Source organism: Chiloscyllium punctatum, chromosome 15 (assembly GCF_047496795.1).
Source record: "Chiloscyllium punctatum isolate Juve2018m chromosome 15, sChiPun1.3, whole genome shotgun sequence".
NCBI classification, from domain to species: domain Eukaryota; kingdom Metazoa; phylum Chordata; class Chondrichthyes; order Orectolobiformes; family Hemiscylliidae; genus Chiloscyllium; species Chiloscyllium punctatum.
This window is the reverse complement of record NC_092753.1, coordinates 29,152,308-29,174,292: the sequence shown is the minus strand read 5'-3', so window position 1 is coordinate 29,174,292 and position 21,985 is coordinate 29,152,308. Positions and strand designations below refer to the sequence as shown.

The 21,985-nt window shown below is 42.3% G+C and overlaps 1 protein-coding gene across 7 annotated transcripts in view; it reads left to right on the top strand.

The window, feature by feature from the left end:
* The first annotated feature begins 3,900 nt into the window (after nt 1-3,900).
* glra2 (glycine receptor, alpha 2) overlaps nt 3,901-21,985 on the top strand; it is a 196,422-nt gene continuing 178,337 nt past the window's right edge. The window contains exons 1-2 of one of the 7 annotated variants that reach the window (XM_072584843.1): nt 3,901-5,187; nt 6,192-6,328. In XM_072584843.1, coding sequence (XP_072440944.1) covers nt 6,302-6,328 — 27 coding nt within the window. In that variant the 5' untranslated portion in view covers nt 3,901-5,187; nt 6,192-6,301. Of the gene's footprint in view, nt 5,188-5,446; nt 5,508-6,191; nt 6,329-21,985 lie in introns of those variants that run through there. The other 6 variants (XM_072584841.1, XM_072584845.1, XM_072584840.1 and 3 more) reach the window with 6 other exon arrangements.

Here is a 21,985-nt window from a genome sequence, read left to right as displayed (position 1 = left end):
AATGTTTTATTAGGGTCAGAGATGGGGGTAAAAGAGGGGGAGGTGTGGCATTGCTTGTCAAGGATAGCATTACAGCAGTAGAAAGGGTGATGGAGGAAGACTTGCCATCTGAGGTAGTGTGAGCAGAGGTTAGAAATAGGAAAGATGAGGTCACCCTGTTAGGAATTTTCTACAGGCCTCCTAATAGTCCGAGAGAAGTAGAGGAAAGTATTGCCAGGATGATTCAGGAGAAGAGTGAAAGTAGCAGGGTGGTTGTTATGGGGGACTTTAACTTCCCAGATATTGACTGGGAAAGCTATAGCTCGAGTTCGTTAGATGGATCGGTGTTTGTCCAATGTGTGCAGGAGGGTTTCCTGACACAATATGTAGACAGGCCAACAAGAGGTGAGGCTATACTGGATTTGGTTCTAGGTAATGAACCAGGCCAGGTGTTAGACTTGGAGGTAGGTGAGCACTTCGGGGGCAGTGACCACAATTCGGTGACTTTTACTCTAGTGATGAAGAGGGATAAGTGTGCACTGCAGGACAACAGTTATAGCTGGGGGCAGGGAAATTATGATGCGGTGAGGCATGACTTAGGATGCGTGGATTGGAAAAATAGGCTTCAAGGGAAGAACACAAATGATATGTGGAGATTGTTCAAGGAACAGCTAATGGGTGTCCTTGATAAGTATGTACCAGTCAGGCAGGGAGTAAAGGGTCTTGCGAGGGAGCCGTGGTTTAATAAGGAATTGGAATCCCTTGTGAAAGGGAAGAGGGTGGCCTATGTAAAGTTGAGGCGTGAAGGTTCAGTTGGAGCGATTGAGTGTTATAAGGTGGCCAGGAAGGATCTAAAGAGAGAGCTAAGAGCAGCGAGAAGGGGACATGAAAAGTCCTTAGTTGGTAGGATTAGGGAAAACCCAAAGGCCTTCTATAGGTATGTCAGGAATAAAAGGATGACTAGAGTAGGTATCGATCCAGTCAAGGATAGTAGTGGGAAGTTGTGTGTGGAGGCGGAGGAGATTGGTGAGACACTAAATCAATACTTTTCATCAGTATTCACTCAGGAACAGGACACTGTTGCTGATGTGAATATTGAGTCACAAGTGATTAGAATGGATGGCCTTGAGGTACGTAGGGAAGAGGTCTGGGGAATACTGGAAAGGATGAAAATAGATAAGTCCCCTGGGCCTGATGGCATTTATCCTAGGATCCTCTGGGAAGCTAGGGAGGAGATAGCGGAGCCATTGGCCATGATTTTTAGGTCGTCGTTTCTTCGGGAATAGTGCCAGAAGACTGGAGGATAGCAAATGTGGTCCCCTTGTTCAAGAAGGGGAGCAGGGATAGCCTGAGTAACTATAGGCCAGTGAGTCTCACTTCTGTTGTGGGCAAAGTCTTAGAGAGAATTGTAAGGGATAGGATTTATGAACATCTGGATAGGAATAATGTGATCAAGGATAGTCAGCATGGTTTTGTGAAGGGCAGGTCGTGCCTCACAAACCTATTGAATTCTTTGAGAAGGTGACCAAGGAAGTGGACGAGGGTAAAGCAGTAGATGTGGTGTATATGGATTTTAGCAAGGCGTTTGATAAGGTACCCCATGGCAGGCTAATGCAAAAACTACGGAGGTATAGCATTGAGGGTGCATTAGAGGTTTGGATTAGGAATTGGCTGGCTGGAAGGAGACAGAGGGTAGTAGTTGATGGTATAGGTTCATCTTGGAGCGCAGTTACTAGCGGTGTTCCACAAGGATCTGTTTTGGGACCATTGCTGTTTGTCATTTTTATAAATGACCTGGAGGAGGGGCTTGAAGGCTGGGTGAGCAAGTTTGCGGATGACACGAAAGTCGGTGGAGTTGTGGACAGCGAAGAAGGATGTGGCAGGTTACAGCGCGATATAGATAAGTTGCAGAGCTGGGCAGTAAGGTGGCAAATGGAATTCAATGCAGCTAAGTGTGAAGTCATTCACTTTGGTAGGAGTAACAAGAAGATGGATTACTGGGCTAATGGTAGACTACTTGGTAGTGTGGATGAGCAGAGGGATCTTGGTGTCCATGTACACAGATCTTTGAAAGTTGCCACCCAGGTAAATAGTGCTGTGAAGAAGGCATATGGTGTACTGGGCTTTATTGGTAGAGGAATTGAGTTCCGGAGTCCTGAGGTCATGTTGCAGTCGTATAAGACTCTGGTGCGGCCTCATCTGGAGTATTGTGTGCAGTTTTGGCCGCCATACTACAGGAAGGATGTGGAGGCATTGGAACCGAGTGCAGAGGAGGTTTACCAGGATGTTGCCTGGCATGGTAGGAAGATCATATGAGGAAAGGCTGAGGCACTTGGGACTTTTCTCATTGGAGAAAAGAAGGTTTAGGGGAGATTTGATAGAGGTGTACAAGATGATTAGGGGTTTAGATAGCGTTGACAGTGAGAACCTTTTTCCGCGTATGGAGTCAGCTGTTACTAGGGGACACAGCTTTAAATTAAGGGGTGGTAGGTATAGGACAGATGTTAGGGGTAGATATTTTACTCAGCGGGTTGTGAGTTCATGGAATGCCCTGCCAGTAGCAGTGGTGGACTCTCCCTCTTTATGGTCATTTAAGCGGGCATTGGACAAGCATATGGAGGTTATTGGGCTAGTGTAGGTTAGGTAGGCTTCGGTCGGCGCAACATCGAGGGCCGAAGGGCCTGTCCTGCGCTGTATTTTTCTATATTCTATGTTCTATATGTGTGGTAGTGTGTGTGTTGGTCATCTGCTGAAGAAGACTGTTGAAGTAATATTGAGGGATTTGAAGGGATAATTTGAAGGAAGAAATAATATTAGGGATTTGATGTAGTTGAGACTGTAGGCTGCAATGTGCTGAATCAACTGTTAATTAATGAATGGTATAAGTGTTAAAGAAAATTAATGAGAAGTGGAGCCTCTATCACAATGGCACAAAAAAAGGTATTGATAACATAATGGAGAGAGTCAAGAGATAACGTGTGAGATATTTCAGAAAGATGGGAAGGAGGAAGTTAAGCACAAGATCTGTGATACTCACCAAAGTGTCACAACTCTAGAAGAATTTTGAGTTGACAGGGAATTTGGAGGCACACTGGTAACCAGACAGGATGTTTTCTTTTTGTTTTCATAACATACAGCTGCAAGCTATAATTTTCATCTATTGCCAGAGAACCAACTGTCAAGTGTAACTTAAGGAATACAGGAGAAAAAAACCCAAAGAAATGGCTATTATATGCATACATTTGAAAATACAGATACCATGCAAGATAACTGCTTGTATGAACTGTTCAGTGAGAGCCAAGAAAGCAATTGGGTAAAATATAATTACCATTTCTCCATTTATCAGTTAGATTTTGTGTTCTTTCTTGTCTCTACAACCGTCAGGTATGATGGCTTGCTGATGTAAATCTATATTTAAATTGACATATTTCAATGAAAACAGCGGATGTTGTAAATCAGAAACAAAAACAGAAATTGTTGGAAAAACTCAGCAGGTCTGGCAGCATCCATGGAGAAAAATCAGAATTAATGTTTCGAGTCAAGTGACCCTTCCTCAGAATGTTAGCTCTGATTTTTCTGCACAGATGCTGCCAGTCCTGCTGAACTTTTCTAACAATTTTTGTTATTTTTCAATAATTCACATTGTCTTCGATCATAGTCTTTGACTTGCTATTTGTTTTAAAACCCGTTGCGCTTTCCTCTGAACTTGTTGCATTCTTGCCTGGACAACCCTGACACACAACTGTCAGAACGTACCTAAGATTCCTCAAGTGAGTGTTATTTCCCAATCTTGCCTTTCTACAGTGTAGTCATATGTACATTCGCAAAAGCTTGCGAGGGATTTGAAGAAAAAATGTAAATTAGAAAATCTATTAACTCTGCCGCTGCTGGAAACATATATTTGATTGTAGGCTACAAATCCGAAAGTGAATCAAACACGAAAGACTTAACAGACAGAGGCAACTCGATTAATCAGATACTACACAGTGATAGTGCCCTGGGACATCCCATTGCCTGATTAATTAAACATCAGTCGGCAAATAGAACGATAGACAGTGATCTCGCTGCTAAACTCAAGACAACTCCGAGTAGCTGCAATTTTATTTTGAAGACCATGAGACAAATTGCTTGACTTTTGCATACATTTGCAATATTAACTATACGAGACGTGAGCGCCTCAAGCCAACACAAAGAACGCCGTTCCTGAAACAGCCATAATCCTGACTGCAAGGCGAGACCTAGCGGCGCTGGACAAACAGCAACACATCGTTCTGGTGAAAGTGTGCAAAAATCGCGAGGGAGCAACTTTGTATGGGCGGGCGAGGGGGCGAGAAAAGAACAGCCGCTGCTTTCAAAAAACGGTTCTGATCTGGTTGGCAGCAGGTCCGTCCTGATCCGAAATAAGATCCGTCATTTGCAATGTGTTGGAAACGCTGCTTCCTACTTCGAGGAAGGTGGAAAAATCCGATTTATATCATTTGCAAATACTAATCGGGGATGGGGTTGCACGTTCAGTAAACTTCCCCATCCCATCCTTGACTGAAATAAAACCTGCTGCTGCTGCAGCCCGGTCACGTCCTAGCGAGGGGGCTTGTGGAGCATGCGTACTGCTGGAGTTGGGAAGCCCAGGGAGCTGTCCAAGTGCTGAAATGTGCCGGCGGTGTGAGCGCTTTCCTTCCTGCATTGGCCGCTGAAGCCAGCGTCCCCTCCCCTTCTCTCTCGCCCTCTCCCAGCAGCCAGGCCGATGCTGCCGCTCCAAGGCACGGAAGCCGGCGCTCACCCGTCCACCGTACCATGAAGTTTGAGTCCTCCCGTTCCCTGACGTCGTGTTTCCAGAGGTGCTTTGGGAGAAGATGCCATTCTGACGCTCTTCACTCCTCGCGGCAGCAGCAGCTCCCTCTCCAAGTCTTCCTGCCAGACAATGATACTGTGGACTGATGTCCTGCATTGTTCTCTCGTCGCCTGCATCAACCCAGTTCCACTTTCCGCCAGTTGGATCTGAGTTTCCGACGCGATTAGCCCATTCTTTAGCTTTTTGTTTTGGAAGAGGAGGAGGAGGGGTGGTGGGGGTGGGGAGGTATTTTATTTCTAGAACATTGCCCGCGATCCCAGACAGACACAGAGATAAGAGTTTGACGGAATGAATCGACCACTTGTGAAAATCCTGACAACGTTGTTCGCGTGCATCTTAGAGATCAGCAACTTCAGGTATGCCTTAACATTTGTTTGGGGGGGGGGGGGTAACAGTGCACCCGGATTGTCTTTGCTGTGTGTTTTTTACTTACAGGTTATTAGCATAAGCAGGTCGACGGCTTGGAACAATGGGGGAATTGCTCAGCACGTATCACTTCCAATGTATCTTGATCTTCTGAACGAAGCAACCCCCACCCCCCTCCCAGCCTATGGGAGAGGTTGGTGTGACGGATCGGAGCCTGTTATTGTAAACGCACTAGTAGTTGATGTTCTAAACGTGAGGATACTCCAACGTAAAGCTCCCTTCCGTCCCCCGAAAATTTGCTGCCCTTTCTGTACGCACTGGGTGAAAACTATCCCTTTGTGTTCAATCGCCAACACACATAGCTATGGAGGTGGTGGCGGGATTTGGTGAAATTCTGTCTCATTATCGTGCATGTGAAGCTATGTGAAGCCTCCAGACGATAGTAAATTATTGGCAACGCAATCTTGAAATCGCTTCTATTTTCGTGGTTTTGGTGTTGGGATTGGCTTACCCTGTTTATAGAACTAGAGTACGTCTAAGTTACAGACGATATGCCAACGAATCCAGCACATCTCTTACAATGAATCAAGAGTCTTAAGTTTTTATTTACGGATTTTGGGCGGGTAGGGGCTCTATCAGTGGACTACTTTTTATGCATTCCTGTTGCATGTAAGAGCTTTGGCAACATGGCTTTCAGCGGAAAGAAACGTGCTAAGATTGCAATCTTTTTTTGACAGACTATAATATCGTTCCCAGAACGCTTTTTAAAAAAGTATGGCAATCGCAAAAACAAAAGTGTGCGTAGTTATAAAGGGACTTAGGATGGGCTCCGAGTAGTAGCACTTTTTCTTTGGACATATTCACCAAATCTAAATTTTAAGAAAACCCATAATATTTCCATTCAGTCTGATTGCCTTGTCTTTCCTGTACAATCCAAGTTTTGAAGTAAGTTGACAGTTCCGACCTTCCTAACGCCGGCTTGTATTTTCTTCAGGTTAGCTCACGCCAAGGAGCATGACCCTCGGTCTTCAACCAAACCTGCCTCACAGGCCATGTCCCCCTCAGATTTTCTGGACAAGTTGATGGGAAAGACATCAGGATACGATGCCAGAATCAGACCAAATTTTAAAGGTAAAAATGGAGCGATAGGCCAATTTTTATGCAGCCAGGTTAGGAGTCGGACCATTTTTTAAAATGTAGGTCGGTTCTGGGAACTCGGGCAATCTGCATTTAGTGAGGAACTGTGTGAATGAGTGTTTAAACATAAGTGTTGCCTGACAGACTTTGGCAAACCCAAACTCCGCTTGAAGTGGCCAACTTCTATAGCGTGTGCACAGAGGCTGCAGGGTGTGGAAAGGGGAATAGGAGGCAGTGCCCGATTACCAAGCACCTGAACACCACTTCCGCTTGCTGGGTATTGTTATCAGTAGAATGCCCAGAATCGGGAGCATTGAAGCGAAATCGTGAAGCATTCTTGTGCAATTTACCAGGCGTTTTAAGGCCTGCTTGACAATATTGACAGCAGTTTTCCGTTCATAATGCAGCGAGTTGAGATTTTTACTCCGAGCTATATAATCTGTGGTAAAGCGAATGTCAAGTCTCTCTTCCTTTGTTTCCAGCACTGAAAGCAAAATATTAGATATGTTTGGATGAAGGGCGGCATTTTGCATGGTGATTTGTGATCTGTAGGCGAGTCTTTAATAATGTGGATAGTGTGATGTACACGTGAACGCTTCCAGTTAGTGTTCCACCTGATGAACATTGTTGTGCTCGAGAATACTAATACACCGTCAACAGTGCTCAATGAGTACTGCAAGTCTGTTCCTTCAGTCTGTCCTATCAGAATGTCGCGTTAACCCATGAATCGATATATAGTCAGACTACTGAGAGCCAAAGAGTTTATTACCTCTGGAAAAAACATTGAGGCAATTAAATCTGCACCAATAAATTATTGGTGTAAAAGCGATCTTAAACAATCTACTCTCCTTTAGTCCTCCAAATTACAAACGTACCAACAATACGCGACCAAGCACAGAAACCACATTATTTAATATCAAAAGGATGAAGTTTTGCATAGATCTTTAGGACGGATGCTGTTTTACACCATCGTTTATGATTTTTGAGTACGTCAAGTACATTTGCAGGTATAATAATAACTTGACATTGTTCATCTTCAGAAGTAGTTGTGGTAGGGGTGGGGTGGTGGGATGGAGCCACCACAGATGAGACATGATGCCTGTCCGAGTGTGGGATAGGGCATGTGACAAAGGTGACACAGAATTGAGACATGTGGCATCAGTATTTTACTCTTCAGTGTTTTCTTAGAGAACGGTAGGGCTCGAGATCATGAATAACATCTTAATAAAGACTACAGTGAATTATGGCACTTCCCATTGAAGGAAGACGTTGATAGGTAGCTCTAATCTCTGGCTGTGCTGGAATCGACATTTATAAGCACGTGCGTCTATTAGTTTATGTTCAACGTTAATACTCATAAAAGATTCATATTATTTCATTTCACTGCTTTCTCTCTTTCAATATGTGCTACTTGAGAATATTACGTTCCTGATTTAATTGTGAGTTTCCTGGTTTGGTTAATTGTTATATTATTACCCCAGTATCTTCAAGAAGAGCAATATTATTCCAGCACCTGTGAAAAGACGTGAACCTCTTTGTAAAAGATATAGTGTAGATATCGAGTAGGGAAGAAATCCATGATTAAAACATAGAAGCATTTACAAATTCTTCTCTTTTCATGTTAATTTCCTCCATTAAAGAAATGCACATAATCTCCTTCAATAATTAATTATTATTTCTATGAGTCTAGGAAAGTTAAAGGTAGATCTCTGCAAGTATACAGAAAATAGGTTGAACACGTAATCATGTAAATTCATTGTTCATTGACGCAAGAAAGGGATAAATTAGAAGCTTGATATTTTTTGGAATTTATGATTGGAATTAAAAATCTTACATGACCAGAGGTTCCACTATATCCTGAATATCATCTAATAATTAGAATGTGATGAGGATTTAGAACTAGTCAACATAAGACAACATAATATTCTATTGCCATTTGTAGAATGTATTCTATATCCTATAATTTAAAAAAAACCCTGTATTTCTGGTTTCTAGACATTTTGAATAATTTTCTTGATCTTTATCATAAATGCAGAATACCAAAAATGTGCAAAAATATCTCACCACTGCTAATTAAACACATTTTTATCAACTATTTTGTTAGACATTCAAGAACATTGATTAGAGTCCACAATAAATACGTCAGCATTTAATATGTTTGAGATTCCTATGTATACTAATTTTAAATAGCTAATTTAATTGTAATTATACGACAATGTTTCCAATTATTAAAATCTTTTCTGAACACTATTACATTGTACTTTTATTATTTTAAGATCTATTAGGAAACATGCCACTCTCATTACTGAAACTTTGTTTTGAATTTAATATGATGGCATTATCAAGTGCCAAGAAAATTGACATTCAGACAGTTAATAAATCTGTTCTAAAGTTTGGGAGAAGACTTGTAGCTCGGGTGCTCGTTGTTGTGGTTCTGTTCGCCGAGCTGGGAATTTGTGTTGCAGATGTTTCGTCCCCTGTCTAGGTGACATCCTCAGTGCTTGGGAGCCTCCTGTGAAGCGCTTCTGTGATGTTCCCTCTGGCACTATAAATGCCAGAGGAAACATCACAGAAGCGCTTCACAAGAGGCTCCCAAGCACTGAAGATGTCACCTAGACAGGGGACGAAATGTCTGCAACACAAATTCTCTGTTTTAAAAACTGCCTGAGAATAACTAACCACCATAATAGCAGACGTCGCTTAAGTATGAATATTTTTTTCACTTGTCAAATGTTTTGTGGTTCTTGCCATAGTTCCTCATCTGTGCATTGTCCAAATGAGTACTCATCAAATGTGTGAATAAACCTTTGAATCATTTTGCATTCAGGTTAAGTGAACAGGCAGGTTTCAAAAGTAGGATGTTTCGGAGACATAGCAAAAGAAAACAGCTAGCAAGAACAGTTGTAGGGGTGAAGTATTTCATTTTTTCATTTTAAACCTCCTGTCGGAAGACAAGGTGAAATAGCTGTTATGTTAAGAAGCAGAATACAGTGGTTCTTCAACAAAAGTAAGTAGAGTCCATTTACTGTAATTTGCTTTAGACCAAAAGGTATAGGAACAGATCTAGGCCATTCAGCCCTTTGAGTCTGCTCTGCTATTTAATGAGATTATGGCTGATCTGGTAATCTTCAACTTCACTTTCCTACCTTTTCCATGTATGCCTTAATTCCCTTAACAAACTCTCTATCTTAGCCTTGAATGTACTTAGTGACACAGCCTTGATAGCCATCACTGCCATGTGAAGAAGGAAACAATCCTCATCTGTGTCATTCTGAGATTGTGTTCTCTGGTGCGAGGCTCACTTACAAGGGGAAACAACTTTTCCTCATCTGTACTTTAAGTTCCTGAAGAAACTGAAATGTTTCAACATGGTCGACTCTTATTTTATAAATTCCAATAAGTCTAGGCCCAAACTACTCAATCTCGTGAAACAAATGCTTCATTCTCAGTATCAGCCTCTGGACTCTTTCCAATGCCTGTATATATTTCCTTAGATAAGGAGCCCAATATACTTCACAGTGTTTCAGCTATGGTCTGATTCGTGCTTTGTACATTTTTAGCAAAACCTCCCCATTTTTACACTCCATTTCCTTTGAAATAAAAACATAACATTCAATTTGCTGTCCCTTTTAACCATTGAACTTGGATGCTAGCTTTATATAATTCATGAGTGAGCACTCCCATATCCTTCTTTTCCATGTCTTTTGACAGTCTTTCTCTATTTAACTAATATTCCCCTCCTCCATTCATCCAGACAAACAGCATACCCTCACATTTTCATACACTATATTCCATCTTTCAAGCTTCTGCTCACTTGCTGAACAAATCCATATCCCACTGCAACATTTTGTGTCATCCTCATCATAGGTGCCTTCCCATCTATTCATGCTTTTTAAAGGAGAAGATTGTCAGAAATATTCTTCTGGAAATGGTGGCTGACATTTTCTGGGATTGTTTTGCTATTATTGTTCATGTATTTCAAAGTTTGATGTGGTTGATTTAATAGTTTTTATGACTCTTAATTCCAGCATTGTAACAGATAACTAACCTTATACTGGGACCAAAAAAACTGAAAGAGAAATTGTCAGAATATGAAATTCCAAATGTCATGTGATAAAATGCCATTCAACAGATTTCAGAAACAAAACAGTATCAAGGGATAAAAAGAACTGTGGTAATATCAATACATGTTGGCTGTGTGCCAGGAAACTGGATCGTGGTAAAAAGGTCTTTCTCAAGCTGGTGGAATGTTTACAGTGGGGTTCCCCAGGGATTGCTGTTCAGATCTAGCCCTTTTTGATTTTACTTAATGATTTAGACTTTGATTCACATGGCACAATTTCAAAATTTGTGAATGACTCAAATCTTTGAATTCTTGTAAGCTATGAAGAGGCTAGTGTTAGGATTAAAAAAGGACATAGGCAGGTTGGGAGAATGGGTGGAGAAATGGTAGATGAAATTTAAAGTAGACTGATTGTTATACTATGTAGATTAAAGTAATCCTTGATTCTTACCATCCTTTTGTCAGAAGCACCCAATATTTAATCTTTTATACCTCATCCTACATTGTATTTACTATATAGGGGCCTATTACTTATTTTCCCATTATCATTTCCACTCAAACTAATTCAACATCCTGATCTCCTGAACTAAATTAATCTCTAAATGTTGCACCAATATAATCTTTGAATGTGAGTTCCAGTCCTTCATTTTTGCCTCGTTTCCTCTTCTTAATGAATTTTTCATTTACCTCAATACTCTCTGTAGCAATATTGGCTGATATGAATTCACTTTAATGTGCACAAGTAATCCATTTGCTTTGGTATGAATGCTTGTGCATTCAGATACAGAGCATTCAGTTTTGATTTTTATTGTTATCTTTGTAGCACTGACTTCTTGGGAAGGGACAGAGAGAAAAGTCTTGCCATTCTCTGACCCACAGTTTTCATTTATGTGTTGCTTTCCTGCCTTGACTTGATCCCTGGATTGTTATACTTACCAAAGCTTGATCCATCACACCCCTTGTTGAAATTAAGGACCTGTCTACCTCCAGAGTTATGTGGTTCACAACAGCACCAGTCCCACCATGGTCTAGGTGTAGGCAGCACTCACCTTCTCCAATACTGGTGGTGGTGCCCTACAAACTGGAACCCATTCCTCTTTCACATAGAAACATAGAAAATAGGAGCAGGCGTAGCCCTTTTGGCCTTTAAATTTTCTCCATCATTCAATATGACTCTGGCTGATCCTCCAATGCAGTGCCCTGTTCCTGCCTTCCCCCAATGTACTTTAATTCCTTCAGCTCTAAGGCCTATGCCTAACTTCTTCTTCAAAATATTCAATAGTTTGTCTTCAACTGACTTCTGTGGCAGAGAATTCTACAGCTCATCACTGTCAGGATGGGAGTACAATAAATGTCTCCTTAGCTTAGTCCTTACTGGCTCACCCCATATCCTTAAACAGTGACCTCTGGTTCAAGACGCCCTAGTCATCAAGAATGTCCTTCCTCCATTTACCCTGCCTCGTCCTTTTACAAAATTATATTTGCCACTGAGATCCCCTAACTAATGCAATCTCTCTTCATACATCCATTCTGCTAAACCAGGAATTAGTCTGGTAAAGCTTCAATGCTCTCCCTCTACAGCCAAAATATTCTTCCTCTGATATGGAGACCAAAACTGCACACAACTCCAGGTGTGATCTCACCAAGGCCCCAGTACAATTGCAGCAAGACATCCCTGCTCCTGTACTCGAATCCTTTCATTTTGAAGGCCAACATACCATTTGCCTTCTTCACCACCTCTTGCATGTGTATACTTACTTTCAGTGACTGATGTACAAAGACAACCATATCTGATTGCACCTCCCTCTTTCCCAAGGTATCTCCATTCAGATAATAATCTACCTTCTTGTTTTTCCAACCAAACTCACAGTTACCTGCATTATCTTTCATTGGCCTTTTGCATTTGCCCACTCACTCAATTTGTCCAAATCTCAATGAAGCATTTCTGCATCCTCCTCACAGTTCACCCTCCCACTCAACTAAGAGGTAATACATTTCCTCATCCAAATCATTAATATGTATAACATGAATAGCTTGGGTATAAGCACCGATCCCTTCTGTATTCCACTAGTCACTGCCTTCCACCCAGAAAAAGAGCTGTTTATTCCTACATTTTGTTTCCTGTTGGCCAATTTGTTCTCTATCACACAATGTAGTACCTCCACAAAGACCATTGGGCATAGGAACAGAAGTCAGCCACATAGCCCATCAAGTCTGCTCCATCATTCAATGAGATCATGGCTGTTCTGATAATCTTCAACTTCACTTTCCTTCCATTTCCCACAATCCTCAATTCCTCTACTGACTGAAAATCTGTCTATTTTAGGCTTGAATATACTTAATTAGATTCCTTACAGTGTGGAAACAGTGCCAGAGACCCGGGTTCATTTCCCTCTGTGGTAAAGAATTTCACAACGCTCTGGTAGAAAAAGATTCTCCTTACCTCGGTCTTAAATATGCCACCCCTTATTATGAGATTATGCATTTCTAATTTTACATGCTAATCCCTTTTGTGGGACCTTATCAAAAGCCTTTTAGCCAACTATTAGAGAGGTGACTCTTTAATCTTGTTCATCCTATGTCAATCTGCCTGTGGCTCTGATAGTAATCCAGGGGTATCGCCTTTGAGGTTTGTCCCTTTAATTTATCACCTAATTCTCTGACTGTCACTGAATCACATAACCCTCTGACTGTGATCACCCTGACTGTGATCACTCCCTGTCTCCCCCCCACCCCTTCCCTCCTCCCCCCTCCCTTTCTCCCTCCTCCTCCCCCCCTCCCTCTCTCCCTCCTCCTTCCCCCTCCCTCTCTCCCTCCTCCTCTTTTTGGGCGGCACAGTAGCACTGCTGCCTCACAGTGCCAGAGACCCAGGTTCATTTCCCGACTCAGGCGACTGACTGTGTGGAGTTTGCACATTCTCGCCGTGTCTGCGTGGGTTTGCTCCAGGTGCTCCGGTTTCCTCCCACAGTCCAAAGATGTGCAGGTCAGGTGAATTGGCCATGCTAAATTGCCCGTAGTGTTAGGTAAAGGGGTAAATGTAGGGGAATGGGTGGGTTACGCTTCAGTGGGTTGGTGTGGACTTGTTGGGGCGAAGGGCCTGTTTCCACACTGTAAGTAATCTAATCTAATCTAACTGCTCATAATCCCTCAGCAGGGCCCCTTGTCTAGTTTTACTTATGGCACTGGTATCATTATGGACCACAGCCACTGGATCTCTGCTTCCAATTGCAACTTCCCTTCCAATCCAAAGCAGATGTCCTGAACCCTGACATCTAACACACAACATGGTTCTGTGAATCCACAATGATTGTTGCAGAGAACAATGTTCATCCCCCTCTCAAAACTGTTTCTTACTACCACAACACTGTTTCTTACTCCTCTTAGTCAGACGGGTGGACCAGTTGCAGATGGAATTTAGCCCTGACAAATATGAGGTGATGCACTTTGGAAGAAGGAACAAGACAAGGGAGTACTCAATGAATGGCCAGAGACTAGGAAGCTCAGAGGGACAGGATGACCTTGGTCTGCTTGTCCCCAGATCCCTGAAGGTGGCAGCACAGGTTAATCTGGTAGTTAAGAAGGCACTTAGGACAGTTGCCTTTATCAGCCATGGCATCAATTTTAAAATCAGGGAGATTATGTTGGAGCAGTACAAGACATTGGTTAGACCACGGTTGGAGTACTCTGTGCAGTTCTGGTCACCATACTATAGGAAGGATGTAATTAGTTTGGAGGGAGTGCAGAGGATATTCACTAGGATATTGCTTGAGATTGAACATTTCAGCTATGTAGGGAGGCTAGATAAGGTTAGATTGCTTGCTTTGGAGCAGAGAAGTTTGAGTGGTAAGGGGCATGGACAGGGTAAATAAAATACAGTTGTTGGGTTGGAGCTTTAGATCTCAGGAAAAATGTTTTCACTCAGAGGGTGGTGAGGGTCTGGAATGCATTGCTTGGGAGGGTGGTTGAGGTGGGAAACCTCACAGCATTTAAAAGGTGCATGGATGGGCACTTGAAGTGCCTAGTTCGGAATTCGAGGTTTTGGGCCTATTGAGGGAAAGTGGGGCTAGTGTAGGTAAGTAGTCTATTTTTGGCAGTACAGACTCGATGGGCCAAAGGTCATCGTCTGTACTGTATTCTCTATGATTCCCTCTTTCCAAATAGTTTCCTGTACGACAGTGGCATGGCCTGTTAGTTTATCTAACTTAGCAGCCCTTGCCAGCATTCAACAAAGCTGAGAAAACCTCAAAGCTGTTGGACAATTACAAAGGTTGAGGCTCCCAACATCTGGGTGCCCTCAATTCCCTCAATTGCAATCATGCCTACTTTTCCACTGTCCAGATCAGCAGGCCCTGTTCTTAGAGGTGTGAATATCTCCTGGGAGTAAATGTCCACATTTTTTCTCTCTGATCTGCCACTATATCTGCAACTTGGCCTGTAGCTCAATGACTCTGAGTTGAAATGCCCACAGTTGCAAACATTTACTTTGGATGTGTTTGCGCTGAATCATACTGACTCCCAGTAGCTTCCATGTTCTGCAATCACAGCACTTCACTTGCCTGACCATTTCTAATATATGTTCACTAATAATTGCTAATTTGTAATAAGTATTTGAGCCTCCACTTCCCAATAGTCTCTGGCAGCTCTAGAAATCTTTACAATTCTGATAAAATAATATACTGCTGATAAAACTTACAGTTTCTAATAATACCAGTTACTAATTTACCTGCTGCTTCTGTTGCACAAAGTTGTAAATCAAATGCTGCACGTTGAAAGGAAAAGAATAGAAGATAAAAGCGCCCCTCACCAAAGTCCCCACGAAGCACACTTTATTTCTTGCAGTAAACCAGGCTTAAAACATCACTTTACCCCATGCACTCAATTCTCACTCAGAACCAAATTCCAAGATATGCTCACTTGGCCTCTGTCACACTCAAGTGAAGTCTCCCTTACACTCGCCATCTGCTGCAACTGGGTCCAGATACAAATCAAGAATACATAAAGTGGTGAGATTAATTTTCCAGACATAAAAAGTTAAAATGATGCCAGTGCCAAAGTAGGAGAAAGATTTTCATTTTTCTGAGGATTGCTGTCTTGATCAGTGTGTTTTTAGCCCAAAGGGGAAAAAGGCACCTAGTTGTAAGAAATAAAGTTGGATCAATGGGTATGTTAGCAATACAGGAATTACTGGAGAGGCACCTGACCATAAGAAAGTAAATTCCAATAAAGGAAGGTTGGAATCAGCCCAGATAAATGAAGGATAAAGCATTAGAGACAATAGGCAAATCACAGGAAAGTTTCAAATAAGAACCAGTTCTGGTACGAACGAACTACAGTGGCTCAATGGTTAGCACTGCTACCTCCCAGCCGCAAAGTTCCCAGGTTCGATTCTAGCCTCAGGTGACTGTGTAGAGTTTGCACATTCTCCCCGTGTCTGCATGGGTTTCTTCCGGGTGCTCCGGTTTCCTCCCACAGTCCAAAGATGTGCAGGTCAGGTGAATTGGCCATGCTAAATTACCCATAGTGTTAGGTACATTAGTTGGAGGGAGATGGGTCTGGGTGGGTTACTCTTCGGAGGGTAGGTGTGGACTGGTTGGGCTGAAGGGCCTGTTTCCACAATGTAGGGAATCTAGTCTAATCCCGCAGTCCAAAGATGGGCAGGTTAGGTGAAGTGGCCATGCTAAATTGCCCATAGTGTTAGGTGAAGGGGTAAATATAGGGAAATGGGTCTGGGTGGGTTGCTCTTCAGAGGGTCGGTGTGGACTTGTTGGGCCAAAGGGCCTGTTTCCACACTGTAAGTAATCTAATCTAATCAAACGCTATCGTTCTTTGTATGAAGTGTGGACATTAGAATAAAACTTGAGACTCAAAATACATTAAAAACATCACCCTGTAAATAGTCAGGAATAAATTAAAGGCAAAAAGTATTGGTTTAGAGAAAATTCTTTGGGAGAATGAAATAATTCAATGATGGAGGAAAGAATAATTTACTATTCTGATTGGCTGTTTCTGAAGGGATGGGGAAGAATGGTCACATGGAACATGTCTTAAGGAATATATCTAATGGCAGCTATAGAAATAAAATAAAAGCAAATATTAATAGAGGTCGATGCCACATGGTTATGGCAAATCCAGCTAATCCACTAAGTACAACCACATTTCTCCAAACATTGTACTTTTCGTAAAAAGAACAAAATAAATTCCAGGAACTATTTACAGTAATACATTACTCAATATACACGACCAAAGAAAAATAAACAAAACTGTAATAATTTAAGTCTGTCCCATATTCATCACTTTCTGCACATGCAATTCATCCATTATCTCTAAAGCATTCAGTTCTTTTAGTGACATGTGCAAGTTATTTTTGTAAGTTTGTTTGGTAACTGTTCATTCCTGGAGTGATGTTCCTTCCCCGGTGAGTATCATTCCCATGGTGAGTGCTTAATCAGAGCAAGATGCTTGTCTTTCAGATTCAGTGTCTCTGCTGGGTTGATGACTTCGAGAACTCATCAAGCTGTTATTGCTGTACTTTGTTCCATTCAAGTAAGAGCTGCTTCTCATTCTTTGCCCCAATACAATTGCATCTCCTTAGCAGATGGTTTACGTAGCCGATCACACTATGATGACAAATTAGCAGGAATTTTGCAAGATAGTTCATATATCCAACAATGAAATGCACTGTTTTCATATCTGTTGGTCACTGCATCTCTGCTGTAACCTTTACCTTGTCAGGACCTGGGTAAAATCAGGACATGACCGATGTACTTGAGTTGAGCATCTTCAATTGCACCTTTTGCTTCTTGTTCTGACCTTGTTTCTTATCATGCCTTTTCTTCTGAATTTCTGTGTTGAATGACTCTCTGCTTTCATTTGCTTAGCATCAGCTCCTCAGAGATGAGCTCCTTGGCCTTCCCCTTCCATTTTATTCAGATCTCCTTTCCATTCTTTTAAGTTTGCACTGGAGAGCAGATGTAACTGTCCTCAGTAAATGCTGAGTTGGTCTCACATTCTCATCTACGTTGAGATGATGTTCACCAGAAAGATGTACAAGACCTATAAAAGCATCTGTTTAATCTTCTAGGATTTATTTGGTGGTCAATGATTTAATAACCTGCAAAAAGCTCCAAATCTCTCCGCAACATATTGAGTTGCCAATCCATGCTTTAAACTCACTTCTGTTATCTGGAACCCGAGATCATCATTCTTCCCTTTGCTTTATACTCAAAGAGTGTGGTGCTGAAAAAGCACAGCCAGTCAGGTGACATTTGAGGAGCAGGAGAATCAACGTTTAGAACATAATCCCTTCATCAGGAATGAGGCTTGAGGCTGAGAGATAAATGGGAGGATGGTGATGCTGAGGGGAAGGTAGCTGGGAATGCAATAGGTAGATGAAGGTGAGGGTGATGGTGATAGGTCAGAGGGGAGGATGGAGCGGATATGTGGGAAGTACGATGGATAGATAGGACAGTTCAAGAGGGTGGTGTTGAGTTGGAAGGTTTGATCTGGGATAAGGTGTGGGGGGAGGGATGAGGAAACTGGTGAAATCCACATTGATCCCATGTGGTTGCAGGGTCCCAAGGCAGAAGATGAGGTGTTCTTCCTCCAGGCGTCGAGTGGCTAAACGGTGAAGGAGGCTCAGGAATTGTATGTCCTTGATGGAGTGGGAGGGGGTGTTTGAAGTTTTCACCCACAGGGCTGTGGGGTTGTTTGGTGCATGTGTCCCAGAGATGTTCTCTGAAATGCTCCACAAGCTGGCGTCGTGCCTCCCCAGTGTAGAGGACACTACATCAGGTGCAACAGATACACATTGATGACGTGTATCCTTTGGGATCTTGGATGGAGGTGAGGGGGCGAGGTGTGGGCACAAGTTTTACACTTCTTGTGGTGGCAGGGGAAGGTGCCAGGAGTGGAGGGTGGGTTGGTGAGGGCCATGGACCTGACAGGGGAGCCGCAGAGAGAATGGTCGTTCCGGAATGCAGATAGGAATGGGAAGGGGAATATATCCCTGGTGATGGGGTCTGTTTGTAAGTGGCAAAAAGGTTGGAGGATAATGCGATGTATCCGGATGTTGCTGGTTTGGAAGTTGAGGACCAGAGGGCTCTGTCCTTGTTGAGATTAGAGGGGTGGGGTTCAAGGGTAGAGATGCGGGAAGTGGGTGAGATGCACTGGAGGGCATCATCTATCACGTGGGAGGGGAAATCGAGGTCTTTGAAGAAGGAGGATATCCGGGGTATTCTACAGTGAAATTCGGTCTTCCTGGAAGCAGCTATGGCAAAGGTGGATTAATTGAAAACAAGGGATAGCATTTTTACAGGAAGCAGGGTGGGAGGAGGTGTAGTCCAGGTAGCTGAGGGAGTCAGGGGATTTAGAGTAGATATCCTTGTTGAGTCGGTTGCTGGAAAAGGAGATGAAGAGGTCCAGAAAGGGGACGGAGGTGTCTGAGATGGTCCAGATGAATTTGATGTCAGAGTGGAAGGTGTTCGTGAAGTTGATGAACTGTTCAGTCTCCTCACGGGAGCACTAGGTGGCGCTGATTAGGTCATCAATATAACGGAGGGAAAGGTGTGGAATGGTGCTGGTATAGCTGTGGAAGATGGATTGTTCCACATACCCGACAAAGATTCTGGCATAGTTGGGGCCCATGTGGGTGCCCATGGCTACCACTTTAGCCTGGAGGAAGGGGGAGAATTTGAAGGAGAAATTGAGGGTGAGAAGTTGAGGGTGAGGACCAGTTCAGCCAATCAAATGAGAGGGTTAGTGGAAGAGTACTGGTTGGGATAGCGTGAGAGGAAGAAATGGAGGGATGGAGGCCTCTGTCATTGTGGATAGATATGTACAGGGACTGGATGTCCATGGTGAAGATGAGGTATTGGGGGCCGGGGAAATGAAAATCATGGAGGAAATGGAGGATATGAGTAGTATCCTGAACTTGGGTGGGGTGTTCCTGGACAAAGGGGGTCAGGACAGTGTCAAGGTAGGCAGAGATGAGTTCGGTGGGGCAGGAGCAGGCTGAGGTCAACCGGGGCAGTACGGTTTGTGGCTTTCGTGTAGGAGGTAGATTCAGGCGGTGCAGGGTTCCCGGATATGAGGCTGGAGGCTGTGGATGGGAGATCCCCTGAGGCAATGAGGTTGTGGATGGTCTGGGAGATGGTGGTTTGGTGATGGGAGGTGAGGTCGTGGTCTAAGAGGCAATAGGCAGTTTGCAGTCTTCATTCTAACAGTCATAAACTATTTATTTTTCAACCAAATGATGCTATCCTATTGTGTGTTGTCGAGTGATTCATCAGAAATATTGTCTGATGCCATTCTTGTATTACTTTGCTTTTGTCAGGTTAAACACATGCATACAAATTTACTTAGCTTCTTACAGTCAGAACAACACTTCCCCCATACTGGATGTGCTTTTCTTCTATGTTATTTGATCTCCTCTGCAATAGTTACATTTAGGCCTTAATCTTTCTTCAGGAGTTTCTGTAAATATTTGTTTCTTTTTTATCCCCAATATTCTGCTCTCATTTGGCCTGGAATGCCTCTCAGGACAATGTAAAGCCTTCAACATCTCTCCTGTATGGGTCCTCTGCTTCTTGGTGAGACCTAGAGTGCAATACAACTTGTAACCCTCTTTCCTCAGCACTGAAAGAAGTATTGCAACTCGTGCTTGTTCAATATTTTTATTTAATTCCATGGCTTTAATTTAATTCCATTGTTTTGTCATTGAGGGTGAAAGATATTTCAGTTCTCCTTCTGCATTTCTGTACCAGCATGGAATTCAAAATTCATGGACATTCCAACTCATGCAGTGTTTCAAAGTGACAGACATGACTTTTTTTTATAACAATTGCTGGCACTCTTACAGCGCTACAAATTCACCTAATCTCAGCTTTATACCTCTGACATGATACTTCAAGTGATTATTCAATGGCTAACACAAATTGAAATTAAATCATGTTACAGCAGAGATAGGAGTCACATGACTATGGCAAGCTAACAAGTATACTATGCAGTTTCACTCCTCAACAAAAAGCATAAGCTAGCATTGACTAGTTAAATGGCCTATTTTTATGGTAGCCATGCAATGCAATTCTATTAAATTGTATCTGTAAAATTCAGCAGAGCATTTTGAAGATGGAACAGTAGATATTGACAAAGATAATGCCATGTTCTTGGATTTTCAAAAGCCCTTTTGTAAGGTGCCACAAAGGAAACTACATATGAGTGTTATTGGATTAACAATTTTATAGTGAAAATAGACAGGGAGTTGTCTAACGATAGAAAATGAAGAATAATTACAGACGTATTTCAGACTGGAGAGATGTAAGAGTCCTCCAGGGATCTTTTTGCACTTATTGGGATTAGAGTTTGGGAGTACTGAGTCAATATCAGAGCTTGAAGACAATACAGAAACAAGGAACGTGATTACAATGAATAACATATTAGAGATAAAATCAGAATGACATGTTAGAGATGAACCAAATAGATGATTAAATGTAATGGAGAGAAAAATCAGATGACGCAATTAATGATAAAGCCAAAGTAAATGTTCTATAAACAGTAAAATTGTAAAAGGAGCAGAAGGTGATACAATGCTTCACATATATGAATGTTTAGGAGTGAAATATTCATAATTGATCATTCATTTTGAAGTCTATTTCAAACTTACTCATACAATCACGGCATTGCCATTCCCAGTTGCCCCTGTAAAGATGGTGGTGAGCTGCCGTCTTGAAACACTGCAGTCTATTTGAGAGGTAGGTTAGTGATGCAGTGTCAGGGTTTTGAACAAGCAACATTGAAAGAATGGTGGTATGTTCCCAAAGGGACTCTTGTAGTGCAATGGTAGTGTCCCTACCTTTGTGCCAGATAGTCTGGGTTCAAATCCAATATGCTGCAGAGGAATGTAATAAGATCTCTGAGTAGGTTGATTAAAAGTTATCGATACTCCCAAGTCAGGAGTGTGCATATGGTGATGTTCCTATGGATCTACTTCTCGTCCTGTTAGATGTTAATGGTCATGGAATTGGAAGGTGCTGACTAAACAGACTTGATGAATTATTGCAGACCTTCTGTGCACAGTGCTGCTGTTGAGCGCCAGGACTGAATGTTTGTGGATATGGTGCCAATCTAGGGCTGCTTTGTTCTGGATGGTGTCAAGCTTCACTAGTGTTGTTGGAGCTGCATGTATCCAGGCAAGTAGAGAATATTCCGTCATACTCCTAACTTGTTCCTAGTGGTGAATTACTTGCTGCAGCATTCCTAGTCTCTGACCTACTCTGGTAGCCACAGTATTGATATAGCTAAGGCAGTTCAGTCTTGGTCAATGATAACCCCTGGGATGTTGATAATAGGGGATTCAGCAATGATAAGACATTATAGAAGAGATTTGACAAAGTTTTTCCAGCAGTAAAAAGTTGTTGCTCTAAGAAACAACCAGAGAAAATTAAGCCGTCATTTTAATTCAGGTATAAATCCGTCTTGAAGGCAAGTGACAAACTGATTTGGCTTCAGGATCACAGGATCCAGGATATTTTAAATCCTGGATTCATCTACATGCCCTGATTCATTTCCTGTTATCTGACTGACTGCATATT